The sequence below is a fragment of the Mustelus asterias genome, chromosome 6 (assembly GCF_964213995.1).
Source record: "Mustelus asterias chromosome 6, sMusAst1.hap1.1, whole genome shotgun sequence".
Classification (NCBI taxonomy): Eukaryota; Metazoa; Chordata; class Chondrichthyes; order Carcharhiniformes; family Triakidae; genus Mustelus; species Mustelus asterias.
Genome location: NC_135806.1, coordinates 5,564,029 through 5,579,887, shown reverse-complemented (window position 1 = coordinate 5,579,887; position 15,859 = coordinate 5,564,029). Strand labels below are relative to the sequence as shown.

Here is a 15,859-nt window from a genome sequence, read left to right as displayed (position 1 = left end):
GGTTAAAAGGAATGCTATTAAAAACATCATCCAATCAGAAGCATCTTAAAACAGGAGCGAGGGGTGGAAAGATTTAGGGAATGTATTTCATAGCTTAGGTAGCTGAAGATGGAGTGCCTAAAATCTAGTGCAAGGGCCTAGAACTGGAGGAACACAAAGATTCTCAGACAGTTATGAGCTGGAAAAGGTTACCAAAATAGGGAGTGGTGCGGAGGCCATGGAGTGATGAGAAAACAAGGATGAGAATTTTAAAATCAAGGCATAGCTTTTGTAAGTGAGCACCACATGGGTAATTTTAAAGCTAATGCTTTTTTCGTTTAAAACAAGTAGCTATTTCTGCATTCAAAAAGTTCCTTTAGGGTCTCAAATATTTGAATATGCTTTCATTTAAACAGTACAGCTCTGTGATTTGTTCATATAGCTGAGTATTTTTACAAGCCAGTGATTATTTTCTTCATAAAAATAAAGCGAATAATTTTACAAATTAAAAACAAAATTCCAGTGTATTTTGCAAAAGAAAACTTATTCAATTGAATTAAGGAGATACGGGAGCAATATATTTTGTGGAGATACTGAACGACAAAAAAATTATTTCAAGACTCACCCTAATAAGCTGTGTTAATTCCGAAACTATTTTGGCTTTTTGAGCATAGATTGCTTTCATTTTCACATTAGCCTTTCGTTCTTCCTCTTCAAGATTGATAGTATCCATCTCCATCTGCTTCAGACTGACAACAAGTTGTTAAATGAGAGGAGAGTAGGTCATCTGTTAACATTCAAGTACTTCCAGTGTCAAGACTATCTTCACCTCAGCAAAATGCTTTGTTACTTATCAATGTTACCAAGTAATTATAGTATGCTCATGCAGTATGCACTGATAACTAAACTAACAACTGCAAACCTAGTGCCTGATTAAAGCTGCCAACTAACAACTTGTCAGCCCAATAGTTTTCAGAGTTAATCTGTTTCAGGTTCATGCCTTACATAAGTTACCGAAAAGGGTCAAAGTCAACGCAGAGTTGTTAAGACAAGTTTAGAAGCTGTTTCAATTGCTACTGGCTCATGTGTCAGCACTGCCTCTGTTTTAACTATTATCTGAAGTTTATTTTTTTCCCAATAGTTATTCAATCTAAATTACAATTGAATCCAATTCATGATCCCCACAAGAGACACAAACAAGATCCAAGCTGACAAGATGAGGCATTGCCCCCATCTTATCTGAAGCTGTAACAAGTCATCCTTCCAAAGGCACATAAGCTAATAAAGCAGATTTCAGGTCTGATACACGGTAGTTGTTTTGCACTTTGCTGCAGAGTGTATCCAAGAGCAGAAAAAGCTTGGCTAATAATGCCAGCTTCAAGCAGCATTTGCCTTTTACAGGAATACAGTCCGATGCCAGGGTGTACATTATTCAAGGTGCATTTTGCATTGGATGTTACACAATTTGGGTGGATATTGGATAATTCAAAGTTGGGTCATAAGCTTTACAATTGTATCTGGAGGCAAAAACAGAAAATGCTGGAAAATCTCAACGGGTCTGACAGCGAAGAGCTGACGAAGGGTCATCTAGACTCGAAACGTTGCTCTATTCTCTCCCCATAGGCGCTGTCAGACCTGCTGAGATTTTCCAGCATTTTCTGCTTATGTTTCAGATTCCAGCATCCGCATTATCTTGCTTGTATCTAGAGGCATTCTTGTGTCAAAGAGTGTCAAACCAGAATTGAACGTAATGATCTCAGTTACGCAATGCATGAGGAAAATGAACAGAAAATGCTATTCACGCAGTCACATCCAAAAGAAACTGTGGAATTTTAAACACTGTCTTTGATTTGAAATGACAGGAGCAAAGTCATCACATTAACGCTAGTAATTAAAAATGTTCCCAAAAATGTAACAAGAATTTGAAGCAGCCATTTGAAATGTAAAGTCAAGGAATATTCAAATATTAGCGTGTCCAATCCCCAATATAAAAAAATATTATGAAATGGGGTACATCCTCCACATGTAAGGTAACAAAGTCTTCTTCCTAAATTGTTTCATAAAACGTTATTTAATTTTACACACATATACCCCATATTCTACTAGTTTATACTCTCCTGCTACTTATCTATCACTAGATTACACTAGGGTAATAAAACTTCACCCTCAGAAACCAGTCCATCAAAAACACCTAGCCAGATATTTGCACAGCTCATTCAGCTTTCTTTGTTGGGCTGGGGCCAGTTTACTGGGCAGTTTTTGAAAAAAATAAAGATTTTCCAGCTGTGCAAGATCGCATTCTTCTTTGTCTAAAATGTGAATGGACATAATTGGTATCTTGACGACGTAGAGATGAGCGGTTGGAGATGGGTTAAACAACCTGGAAGCAATGTGAGGCAGAGCCCATACCTATCATTTTTTGTGCTGATTTTTTGCTCTAGTTGCCTTCTCCTGCTCTTCATCTCCAAAAGTTCTTTCTTCTTTGTCCTCAGTTCATTATCTTTACGCTCAAGTTGTCGCTGTCTCTCAGAAAATTCAGCAATGCGTGCCTCTACTGCTTGCAGATTTGCAGTTACTTCCTGTGAATGAAGCAGACGTCCAATTCATTATATTCCACAGCCTTTGATTTGTCGCTGTGGGTGTTTAACCCTCCCATTCAAGTTAAAAGACAACTATCCAACTGGAGAATCAGTGACACTGTACCATTAGAGTGTAGTTCCTTTGTGTCACCCTTAACACCTGTTTCTCTCACTGTGATGATACTGTGCACTTAGGAAATGTATATCATGTTTCTTGTAAGGGGTATGTTTAAAATTCTGTTGTTTACGTGGTTCCAATTTGTCTCCATCAGGCAACTCACATGCTGAGAATGCAGGCTACTACAGGCAGACAGGCGCCAGAGTGTGGCGACTAGGGAATTTTCAGTGACTTCACTGCAGTGTTAATGTACTATTTGCGACAAATAAATAAACTTTATTAATTGATCTTAGTTCAGGGAGAAAAATGAAGCAGCAAAAACAAATGTGAGTGAGAAGGGCTTTGAGGCCCCAAGCTGTGAGGATGAAACAAATGCCGAGAGACAGTGAAGAGGCCAAGAGACCCACCTGGATCACAAATCTCCTATCTGACTGCCTCACTAGTTTACTCTGACCTCCTGGGGACTCAAACTTCGTCCCGCAGGCCACTGCACATATTAAAATCTGACAACCTCAGTGTCATGGTCTCACGCGAGTGCACAGCTGGTCAACTGTTTAAAGCAGACATCTTTCCCCGGGAGACAGGTGAAACATATTTTTATCCAGCAAACTCTCATCTGAAAGGAAATGCCTTTGCAATTCAAATTAAACGCCGCAAGTATTTTTAAAAAGCAAAGATCAGAAAAGATCAGTTTTGAAAGGATTGTAACAGTTGAGGAGGGACACAAAAAATGAATTGTAAACAGTACACATTTGGAAACTTTTGGTCAACCCTTGAAACCTGTTCATGGATGCTTAAGGGGCCATGATTGACCACCCCCTCAGCTGAGAACATCCTGATTCAAAAATCTTGCATCATTAGCCAAAATAAGAAATCAATTAGTAGCAATGGAGGGGGCAGGATTTTGATTTTACCAAAGAAATCCAACTTTTTTCAACAACTAATACACCACACAAGGGGACTCTAGCCAGGGGAAACAACCTCTCAGCATCTGTTAAGCCCTCTATAACACTTGACGCATCAAGATCAAGTAATTGGAGCATGGGGTGTCTGGGATCCATTATCCTAAATACAGAACAAGAATGATGTTTTCCTCCTTCCACATGCATACCAAAAGCCAATATAATTGTATGAGATTTACTTTTGACTGATCCTCCAACCGCCTTCTGTCCTCCGCATCCACCTGAATAGTGAGAAACCTTGCATCTCTCAACTGCGTGTTGCTTGAAATGATTTTATTCGAATAAATGGATTTCTTTACAGTGTATCGTTCTTCTCCTGTGTAGATCTGACGCAGTTGTGTTTCGTTTATCACCTGCAGAAAATCAACAAAGCTGTTATGGTACTGTGGTACAGATTGCTCCACTTTCACCTTGGAGATTCAGACTCCATGTAGAGCAACATTCTGCTTTAAACAACTCCAAAAATGTTGATGGAAATAAATCTTGGACCAGTATTCTCTTCCTAAAATTCAACATATGTTTTAGCACAGCTTGTATCAAACCTGTACACAGCTTAACAGAATTGTGCAACCAGATATAATGCAAATCAAGGAAATACTATCAGGAAACTTCTTGAACATCGCAAAGTAACCTGCTTGATTATTGTAAAAATATCAGTGTAAACAGCTGAGTAGCTATTTCCTAATATCTATTCTTAGATTGACTGGATACCCATCGCCCTTAACAAAATAACTTTGCTGCCAAAAGCATACATTTCTTCAATGTCTCGGATTTATTTATTTGATAATCTATCAGGTATAATCACAGACATCTCATCTGATCATAAGAGCTCTAATTATGAAAGTGTTACTGCAGAAGGAGTTTCCACCTGTGGAAGAGATCAAAACAAGGGGTCATAAATATAAGATAGTCACAAATATATCCAACATGGAATTCAAGAGTGACATCTTTACCCAGAGAGTTATGAGAATATGCAACTCACTACTACAAGTAGTAGTTGAGGCAAGTAGCACAAATGAATTCAAGGGGAAGCAAGGTAAACACAATAGAAAAAGACCTGCATATATATAGCACCGACAGCACCTTGCAAAATCACTGGATGCCTCAAAGTGCTTAACAACCAATAGACTACTTTTGAAGTGAAGTCACCTTAGGAAATACAACAACCAATTTGCACATAGCAAATTCTCACAAACAACAATCTGTTAATAACTACAACCTGTTTTTAGTGATTTCAACTGAAGGATAAATATTGGCCCTGATACTAGAGAGAATCACCTCCCTTGCTCTTCTTCAATATAGTGCCATATAGGCCTCAGTTTAAAATCTCATAGAAGGATGTGTGAAAATGTCTCGTCAATACTCAAGGAGCAAGGGGCCAAAGGAGCAAGGGGCCAAAGGAGATGTAGACCTAACCTTGGAGAGAATAAGAGGTCTTGAATCGGATTGAATTACTGGTCCAGACAGAATTTAGTATTATCTTGATGATTTCACTATTCCCATTGACACCTCTCTTAGGCTTATCTTGTGTTTCTTTACTTGCCCCATTACCATCATCTTTTTACCATTTCTGCCTTCCGCTTCAGCAGACCTCCCCTGTAATTCTTTATCTCCTCCTGCCTTTCACTGTACCTGTTCGTGCATAAAAGCGGTTACATCTCTAACCTTCCTCAGTTAGAGATGATGAAACATCATTGACCTGAAACAATAACTCTACAGAGGCTGTCAGATCGGTTGAGTATTTCCAACATTTTCCATTTTTATTTCAGGCTCGCAACAAATGTAGTATTTAACTTTTGCATTTATCTGATGTTAAAGAAATGGGAGCTGAGCTAATTCCGAACCTTGCTTGTATATGTAATAGCTCACTTGGGGGGGTCCACGGTTATTCCTGAAGACTGGAGGGTGGCTAAATGTTGTGCTGATATTCAAGAAAGGAAGCAAGTTTGAACTGTGAGATTATAGACGTATGAGCAGGACATTGGTTATAGGAGAAGAGATCATTATATACTCCATAACCCCCTATATAGAGAAGGTGCTCTTAGAGTGAAGCAACATGACATCAGGAAAAATGTATTTTCTGACCAACGTGGTTGCAAAGGTGCGACTTGCGACTGGGTCAATGTCTGAATGTTGTATTGTTTTCAGAAATTGTTTGACAAGATACTACCATAAGTTACAACACAAGACAGTCCTGTGGGAACAGGGGGCAGATCCTGGGTTAGAGAGGGAATTGGAGATAGATGTCTTGGAAAAGATTCAGATGAGAGTCACTAGATCCATATCTTGTCCAAAATCTTAGCTAGACTTAGATATTAGGACACAGTTATGAAGCGGGGACTTGTCACTCTTTAAAAAAAAGTAGACTCTGGGAAAATGTAATTGATTGGCAAGATGGTACAAATGTGTTGTATTGTTCCAATCTATGATTTTAAATTTCGAAGAATCTACACAAAGACAGATTGTTTGAATTGGATAGATTAGCAGAGTAACAGGACATGCCAACTAGTTATGCCAGCTGGAACGGAGTTTGATGTTCACAGGTTTGTCTTTCCTCACAGAACCACTTGCTTTTGCAATACGTTGCCAGCTTCTGCAGCAAATAATGCTCATTGCAAACATTGGAGGCTGACATAAAATATCCCTGAACAAAAAGAAAATTACAACCCAGGTACAGGCCCTTCGGCCCTCCAAGCCTGTACCGACCATGCTGCCCGACTGAACTAAAACCTGAAGATGGTGTCTAATGCACAATGTGGTCCTGTTACCCTTGTTTTTAATCAGAGGCTAAAGAGGAATTAATCTGAATACTCTGAGCTAATCTGGGGTTTAAAAAGAAAATCCTTTCATCAATCCCTCTCCCAAGAAACAACATTGCCCCTAGTCAGTGAGTGATTTGGAGGATCATGTTGCCTCAGCTAAATGGCACACTCTAAATGGATCAACTGGTCACTTGATGTACTTTCAAAATAAAGATCAATTAAGAACGTCTACCTTTTCGATCATCATCTTGGTCCGTGTAGTCCCTACGGGAACATCGTAAACTTTGTATTGATCGCATAGATAGCTCATTACAGGTTCTGGTGCATCAATCAGCTCTCGCAGGTAGGATACAAAGCCATATGTTCTGTTTAAAATAAAAGACAGGTGATTGTTAAATGGGATACCATAGAACAAAAAGTTGAAAAGTATGGTTTACAAAGGAGCGAGGGAACTCAACTGCGCAAATTACACAGACTTTTATTTGTTACTGAAGATGCGCCCAACCAGTAGCAGTGATTGTTGCCACGTTAACAGTTCAAGTTTAAAAAAATTGTAGTTAAGCAGTATAAAAATATAAAATCTGCCAGTTACTGTGACAATTACATTAAACAAGATGATAAAGTGAATGAAAGCAAAATGGAAAGTAAAACAAACAACATATTGTAACATAGTAAGATCAAGAGTGAAATGTTATATGACTTGTACAAAACAAAGTGATTCAAGAATTTAGATGAAAATTATTAACACGGCATGCAGTGGACTTAATGGTGCAAAGATGATGTAAATCTAAATTCAGGCCGTTTCTGACTGCATGAGTTGCTTGCATACAGATCAAAAATAGATCTGTTAAAATATTAAATGAGATAAATATAAGAATCTGGTATTTTTGATTATTATGAAAAACTGTTATGCGATTAATAGAATTATACACAATTACAGAGAATGGGTGGCACGGTAGCACAGTGGTTAGCACGGCTTCTTCACAGCTCCAGGGACCTGGGTACGATTCCCGGCTTGGGTCACTGTCTGTGTGGAGTTTGCACATTCTCCTCGTGTCTGCGTGGGTTTCCTTCGGGTGCTCCGGTTTCCTCCCACAGTCCAAGATGTGCGGGTTAGGTTGATTGGCCATGCTAAATTTTCCCCTTAGTGTCCTGAGATGCGTAGGTTAGAGGGATTAGTGGGTAAAATATGTAGGGATATGGGGGTAGGGCCTGGGTGGAATTGTGGTTGGTGCAGACTCGATGGGCCGAATGGCCTCTTTCTGTACTGTAGGGTTTCTATGATTCTATGACAGAGGAGTAGGGTAAATCTCTCAAGCTTTTTCTAAAACTAGTCAGGTATAACAAAAAGCAGAATGCAAAAAACTCAAACCGCTTTTTAATGAATGTGCTGATGATTCTGCTTGAATGAGATCTCATTTCTGCCACATGTCAAGGACAAGATTGTTGAAATGCCAAATTTGTAAATGAATACAATTTTAACCTCGTGCTTAGCCTAGTTATTATTTCATAATTTAAAAGTAATTAATTTTAAACAGGCAGAATTAAAAACATAAATTACTTACTGAAGTTCTTGAATTGGTCTGGTAGGTTGTCTCCCTGCAGCTGAGGTGGAAGGAGCGCACACTGCATTCACCTTTAGCCTCTGTTTGTCACGAACCTGCACGTATAACGTTTGTGTCAATTAACCTCTCTGGAAAAATCATTTCAGTTTAAGTTCATAGAAATCATAGAAACCCTACAGTGCAGAAGGAGGCCATTCAGCCCATTGAGTCTGCACCGACCACAATCCCACCCAGGCCCTACCCCCACATATTTACCTGCTAATCCCTCTAACCTACGCATCTCAGGACTCTAAGGGGCAATTTTTTTTTTTAACCTGGCCAATCAACCTAACCCGCACATCTTTGGACTGTGGGAGGAAACCGGAGCACCCGGAGGAAACCCACGCAGACACGAGGAGAATGTGCAAACTCCACACAGACAGCGACCCAAGCCGGGAATCGAACCCAGGTCCCTGGAGCTGTGAAGCAGCCGTGCTAACCACTGTGCCACCGTTCCTTCCAGTTTTCTCAGCCCTCGTCTCCCACACAATCTTTCCAACATTTACTAATTCCCTTTTACACGAACACACACACAAATGAACTTGGATTTCTGCCCCGCTGTTAGTTTAAAAGGGTATTTTAATAAATTTAAATTTAGCTGTGTATGGCCTAATTACTCGCAGGCCCCAAATTTCATCTTCACAACTTCAAATGGATGGCCAATCCAGAAGTCAAAAATGACCTTGATGCCTCGAGCCAAAAGGAATTCTCTCTCTGTCTCGGAGAAAAACTGCACTATCCGGGATTCAGGCCAACAGGAATTCTGTCTCTTTCCCTGGGCTCCATGATACACCATTGTTCCCATGCCTACAGGAATTCTATCTTCCTCCCCGAGAATACACAGTGCACCCTGTTTCCCTTCACTTGATGTACACCAACAAGATGGCTCCCAAAATCCTATTTTATATCTAATTCTGGCATTCCCTCACCTTAATTCAAAGCTGTTCATAGCCAATTGATCAATAATGTTGTACAGGTTAATTTCAAAGGATTGTTCAACTGCACAGATTGCCTTAAACATGACCATAATAAGTCATTTTAATATCTATTCTTTATGCCAATACTGCACAAGTACCTTACTAATTAGGCCCAGTACTAGACTAAGTCAAGGACAGTTTGTTTTGATGTACGCCTCCACTGGATAGTACAGTTCCTTTCTCACAACATGCTATCACAGCATGTTTAAAATGGAGATAGGAATGTCGCAGAAAAATACAGAAATAGATATAATTTCACTTTCATCAACTGATCGATTAATTATTTATTCTTTGATTAGAGTAAATGAGATACTCTTCTAATAATTATCTGCTGTTGGTCAGTTGCTACTGTACAATACTAGTGATCAATATACTAATATTGCATACTTTGGCAGGTGATCAAATCACAAAATGGCTTCTTTAATACAAGGTGTTGGTACAAAAGGGCGGCTTCATCTTGTTAGACCTTTGCAGGATACGTGTTCGTAAAAAGTCTTTAAAAAAAGTTAAGCAGGCAAACTAAGTCCTACCAAAATAAAGTGAAAACTCCAGGCCAGTTTACACTGCCCCCAGCCCAGGTTTAGTTGATTCTCTTGCACAAGATCAGTGAACAGGTCAATACTGGAAGCTTTCTACTCAGTAATAACGCCAACCTGCACGTTAGGTGCCCAAAATAAGCATTTCAGCTGATTAGTGCACCAATTAAATATTAGTAAAATGGGTGCAATATAAAGTAAAGCAAGTCGCTCGATTGTACGGGTGCCAATTCAGCTTTGGATGACTGCAGAGATCTGCAGAGCTGATGGGAGATAAATGAGAGCATGGTGAAATGAACCAGTGTGTGACGTGGGGCTATGAAAGAGGAGGACTTGCAGAGAGGCACAGCCAAGAAAATTAACAGATTTAATTCACTTTAGCTAAAACACTCCTACTAAGGAGATATTTAAAACAATTCCTTTCTTAAATCTGCTTGGTGAAAGACCAAAGCAAATGCAACTGGTGGAAATCTGTGCTTGCACTGACCTCACTAAGGAATGCACCCATATCATCCATGTTCACACAAACGAAGGCCCTCAGGTCATTCAGTGGAATGTGATTTTCGATGTACTTGGCATTTCTTGAATCCTTCATATTAAGCTGCAAAGAGGTAAAAGAAAATGGAGAACAAAGATAAAAATGGGTAAAACATTTTTCACGATTTATGCTGATACAAGAATAATCCACAAACTCCTGACCAACATAACTGAGCTGAAAGCAACTTTTATGCATTTCATGGGATTCCACTTCCGAAAAGATGGGTCATTATTTTTAACCACTGAAAAGGAAAGTTGAAGGATCAAGGTTAGCAAGGCACAGGGCACCAACGGGACTGCAAAGAGCAAAAGAAGATAACTAGTTAACTGTCACCAAATGTTGGTTTCAAAGATCTTGAGGATTGTAGGAAGAATACAGTTTGAAGGAATATTTGCAATTCCCATTATGAGTAGAGGAGGAGACGGCAATAACTCCTGATTCCAATGTGGAGAGGGTACAGGGGAGATGAAATAAGGGTGTGTGGGAGGGAGGCTTATAAAAGCTTGTATGATAAATAAAACAGCAATCGTTAATATCACAAAATTAAAACAGAATTACAGGTATATGAACAGATTAGTGCTAATGCCTCACACGAGTCTCCCAGCCTACTGATCAGACAATAAGCAGCCAGTACAGAATTAAGGTGATTAGCACCAGAAGCAACTGAGGGAATAACTTATTTCTTTTGACAACAAGTGATTTGGATTTGGAATACGTTGTCTCAGAGTGGGGGGGGATACTCATTCAATAGTATTTTTCAAAACTTCAACAGACAATTGAAGAAACAGATTGTGTTTTCTGCAAAATGGACACTTTGCTGTGTCCTGCTGCAATCCCATGTCCTGCTGTGTTAATGGACACTCTGAACAACAGTACAGAACAGTGCAAAAATAAAACAGGAAAACAAACACAATTAAAGCACATATCGCTTTCTTTAACCAACTGTAAATGATGTCACCACCAATTCACTCGTAGCTGAAAAGAGAACTTTTACCTCGAGCATAATTGGCTCATAGATGTGCCCACGGAATCGATTCCTGTTCTGCCTCAACCACAAGACAGCATTGTACGTATCTTTGAACCGTTTTCGAAGATTTGCTTCTTTGACGTGCATCATATCTTCAAGTCTCTTTATATTAGCCATAACATCTGTGTTTCAAATGATGGTACATTAGTTAACAGGTCACCCAAATTTTTGCACTGACCATAAGTGAGCATAAAAAGTTGCTGCAAATGCCACAAGCTTAGTATAACATTAATATTGGCAGGAATTAATCAAAGCAGCCTACCAAAGTATTTATACCAGTGCTGATCACCAAAAAGATTTCTAAATTGAATATTACAACATATCTTTCTCGCCATAAAAATTCACCATGCAATTTTAATCTTACTATAACGACTTTAATCAGGCAATTGAGGTGGGCCTGTTAGAATGCAAACTCCCTGATTCAGGGACAAATTGATGGGCCAATCAGGGAGCCTTTTGCTTTGTACGTAGCCAGGAGTGCCGGTTCCTCTGGAACTCCTAGTGTAGACTGCTAACAGAAAGCATTCTGTATGCAGTTGTCAGGCTTGTAAATAAAGGGATTTTGATGAAGGAACTTCTACCTCCAAGGACTTATTACACTTACCATCTGTTTTAGGGCATTTGAATTATTTTATTAATCATTAAAGTACTAACCAGCACCACCACCACCCCTCACTCCCCCCACCTTTAAATTCTTGAATTAAATTCAGGCCAATTATTATTAGAAAAACCGGTTGTTTATCTGGATCCATTTGGCAACTTTTGCTACAGATTTCTGTAGCGAGAGAATGCAGGTATTGTGATGCCAGTTTAACTGTTTGATCTACAGATGCTCATGAGATGTTAATATTTTCCATGCCCAACTTGTCCAACCTCCAGCCCCTACATCTTTACTCACTGAAATTTGCAATCTTTCCAGAACGTACTCACTCTTTTTCTCTTTCTCCAGATTTTCCTTCTCTCTTCGCAGGTCTATTTTCTCACTGTCAACAGCTCCCTTATCCTGCTGAACTTTCCGGAGGGCACTGCTGATCTGGTCTATTTCCGGCTGCACGTGGTCGGAATTCATGGTGGTGTTCAGTTCGTCCTGCAGATCTTCGATCATTTTCTTGGTGTTGCTGATTCTTTTCTGGCGGTCAATTTCCTCATCGGTTTTCATTCTTAAACGTTGCTGAACTTCTTCCACCTTGGAGAAAAAAGTCCTTCATAGAATCATAGAAATCAAAGAATCCCTACAGTGCAGGAGGCCATTCTGCCCATCGAGTCTGCACTGACAACAATCCCACCCAGGCCCTACCCCCGTCACCCCACATATTTACCCCGCTAATCCCTCTAACCTATGCACCCCGGGACACTAAGGGTTCATTTAGCACGGCCAATGCACCTAACCCGCATATCTTTGGAGTGTGGAAGGAAACCGGAGCACCCGGAGGAAACCCATGCAGACTCGGGGAGAATGGGCAAACTCCACACAGACAGTGACCCAAGCTGGGAATCGAACCCGGGTACCTGGAGCTGTGAAGCAGCTGTGCCTTCACTCAATTAAACCAAAATAGTAGCCAAATTAAAAAACTGAATTAGATCCCCTTCAACTTGAAAACTGCTTCATAACACTAGTATTACACGTTTATGGACACCAGAAAAGTAATAATGTGCAACAATTAATTGTACTATTTTCAAGTCAGCTTCAAGGCGCAAATTTTCATGCCCAATTTTTGATCTCGGCCTTGCACAATATCCTCAGGTGCATTATGGTCAATGGATAAAGATCAGTGTGGATGGAAAGTCCAGCTGATTCCTCTTCTCCCGGAATAACGCAACATTCGTTTAATGAGAAGCCTCGTGTGGACAGGAGATACTTGTGAACCATTCACAAAGAGCTTCCTTTAATGAAGTTTACTGGATTCATTAACAAAACAAAATTCATTCAAAAGCTCAATTTAGTTTCCCCGTAGCTTTTTCTGTTCCTATAGAAATAATCCAAGTGTCTCAATCTTCCTTTGTACTGATATTACTTACACTGGCATCATCAGATTCTAAAGCCATTGGGATTGTGTAGCATAATATCCTTTTTTAACTGAGACGCTCATAATGCATACAGTATTCTAATTATGACCTAACTAATGTTAATTAGGAGCAAGGATAACTACCTGATCTTCCCTCCTTAATCCAGAGGTGGTAATGCCAAGTCCCACATTTTTACTGTCTTATTGCCTGAGCCACTCAGCTCATTACTTCAATTCAGCCAAAGCATGGAAAGGAGAGTTCAATTCCAGAAGCAAGGTGTGAGTCAAGGCACCATCTCACTGAGTGTGACATCAAGAAGCCTTGGCAACAACTAAATCAATGGGAATCAAGGGGGAAGCTCTCTACTGGTTGGAGTTGTTCCTTGCACAAAAGGAAGATGGTTATGGTTGTTGGAGGCCAATCATCTCAGTCCCAGGACATCACTGTAGGAGTTCCTCAGGGTAGTGTCCCAAGCCCAACCTCTTTAACTGCTTCATCAATGACCTACCATCCTTCGATCATAAGGTCAGGAGTGGGGGTGTTTGCTGATGATTGCACAATGTTCAGTACTATTCACGACTCTGCTCAGATATTGGAGCAGCTTGTATTCAGGTGCAGCAAGACTCGGACAACATTCAAGCTTGAGCTGATAAATGACATTCATACCATTGCTGAATTCCTCCACTGTCAACCTGCTAGGGTTGAGGGGGGGAATGGAATTGAATCAGCCACATAAATACTGTGGCTGCAGGACCAGGTCAGAGTCTGGGAATTCTGCAATGATTAACTCGCCTCCTGACTCCTCAAAACCTGTCTACCATCCACAAAGCACAAGGCAGGATTGTGCTGGAACACCCTCCATTTGCCTGGATGAGTGCAACTCCAATAATACACAAAACACTTGACACCATCCAGGATAAAGCAGTCTACCTGACTGGCAACCCATCCACCAACCTAAACATTCACTCCTTCCACCACCAATGCAGTGGCAGCCATGTATACCACATACAAGATGCACTGCAACAACTCACCAAAGTTCTTTGATAGCACCTTCCAAATCCACGACCTCTACCATCTTAAACCCACGACCTCTACCAGCTGAAGGACAAGGGCATCAGACACATGGTAACATCATCTGGAAGTTCCCCTCCATGCCACACACCATCCTGATTTGGAACTATAATGCTGTTCCTTCACTGTTACTGGGTTAAAATCCTGGAACTCCCTGCCTAACAGCACTGTGGATGTACCTATACCATATGGACTGCAGCGGTTTAACAGTTGAAGATGATAGTTCACCACCACCTTCTCAAGGACAATTGGGAATGGGCAACAAATGCCGGTCTTGTCAGCAACGTCCACATCCCATGAAAGAATTTAAAAAATTCTGACTAAGCTCAGCTAACTGGGGCAGAAAAGTTCTTCCCTGAGTGAAGAGCTTCCTGACATCACCTCAAAATGGCCTTGCTCTAACTTTAAAATTATGGTTTCTGGTTCTGGACTACCCCAGCCCACCATGTAAACACAGATGGAAATAATTTCTCTCTCTACTCTAACAATTATTTTAACCATCTTAAACAGGTTAATTAGATCATTCCTTAAACTTCTGTACTCCAAGAACTATAACTCCAGACTATGGAGCTCCAATAAAATTCTGGTGAATCTGCACTGCAGCTAAATTTATATGGGAAGTACAATTTTCAGAATGTCTGTGTAGGTGGTTGGCGTTGGAAGTTGCCGATACCAAATTTTTGCAGACAGTTCATTCACACACCGGTCAAAGAAGGCCATTTCATGTATTGAGAGACAGTTGGCCTTAATAATGCTCAATACTGACAATTCATTACCAATGAAAAGGTGTTTTAATTTCCTCTGTAATGCTACGTCCCAGATCGAGGACCACAAGGAACGCAAACATGTTTTCAGGTAGAGCCATACCAACCTCTTTGTCCTTCCGTTCCAAATAATCTTGCTTTTGTTTGCATTCCTGAGTGATTTTCTTAATTTCTGTCCCCTGAAAAAAACAGGCAACTGCAATCATTCCATTGAGCTATGTCAAGACAGAAAAACCTCAGTTTAAGGAGTGGATATGTTAATCGAATTAGGATAGATGGATGTCACAGTGGGTATTGCTAAGACTATTAAGGACTGCATTCTTGCATGCATGAGTAAAGAAACCACAGAGCAATCCCTCCAATACTTAATTAGACAACTTCCTATCCCATATAATGGCAGAAAAACCTCCAGAAGAACTCCCTACCTTCGGTCACGTAAGAAGTCATCAAAAGCATAAAACACAAAAAGTCAATCCAAGTTTACTCCAATTTAGTGTTCATAATATCAAGACTGTTACTATGTAGAATTTTCAGCACACAAACAGCCATTTACAGAATCATACAAGGTAGGAGGCCATCTGGCCCTTTGTGCCTGTGCCGACTCTTTGGTTGAACAATCCAATCCCACTCTCCCTTGATTTCCCCAGCGTCCTGTAAATTATTTCCCCATTGACTTGACTCATCTCAACCCAGGAGAGGGGGAGGGAGGTGGAGATGGAGGGGGCAAAGGGCTTGGGGGGGGGGGGGGGGGGGGGGGGGGGGGGTTGAAACTAAAGGCAGGCCCAGGGATGCCAGTCACTGTGATTCCACCCCCACCCAAGGGATTCTCCTCCAGCACTAAGCTCCTCAAAGTTTAAAGAAAGATTTTCCCTACCTGCTGAAGGCAGCAGATCTCCAGCCTGCCTCAGCGACAACCACTGCACCTGATCTGATGG

General features: G+C 40.5%; 1 protein-coding gene across 1 annotated transcript in view; it reads right to left on the bottom strand.

Annotated features, from left to right (window-relative positions):
• smc5 (structural maintenance of chromosomes 5) overlaps window positions 1–15,859 on the bottom strand; it is a 56,434-nt gene that overhangs the window by 16,419 nt on the left and 24,156 nt on the right. Inside the window, exons 8-16 of the mRNA XM_078213957.1 lie at window positions 15,032–15,103; window positions 12,013–12,268; window positions 11,050–11,204; window positions 10,005–10,118; window positions 7,966–8,060; window positions 6,633–6,765; window positions 3,818–3,991; window positions 2,389–2,558; window positions 605–728 (exon numbers count right to left, since the gene is read on the bottom strand). Coding sequence (XP_078070083.1) covers window positions 605–728; window positions 2,389–2,558; window positions 3,818–3,991; window positions 6,633–6,765; window positions 7,966–8,060; window positions 10,005–10,118; window positions 11,050–11,204; window positions 12,013–12,268; window positions 15,032–15,103 — 1,293 coding nt within the window. The remainder of the gene's footprint in view (window positions 1–604; window positions 729–2,388; window positions 2,559–3,817; window positions 3,992–6,632; window positions 6,766–7,965; window positions 8,061–10,004; window positions 10,119–11,049; window positions 11,205–12,012; window positions 12,269–15,031; window positions 15,104–15,859) is intronic.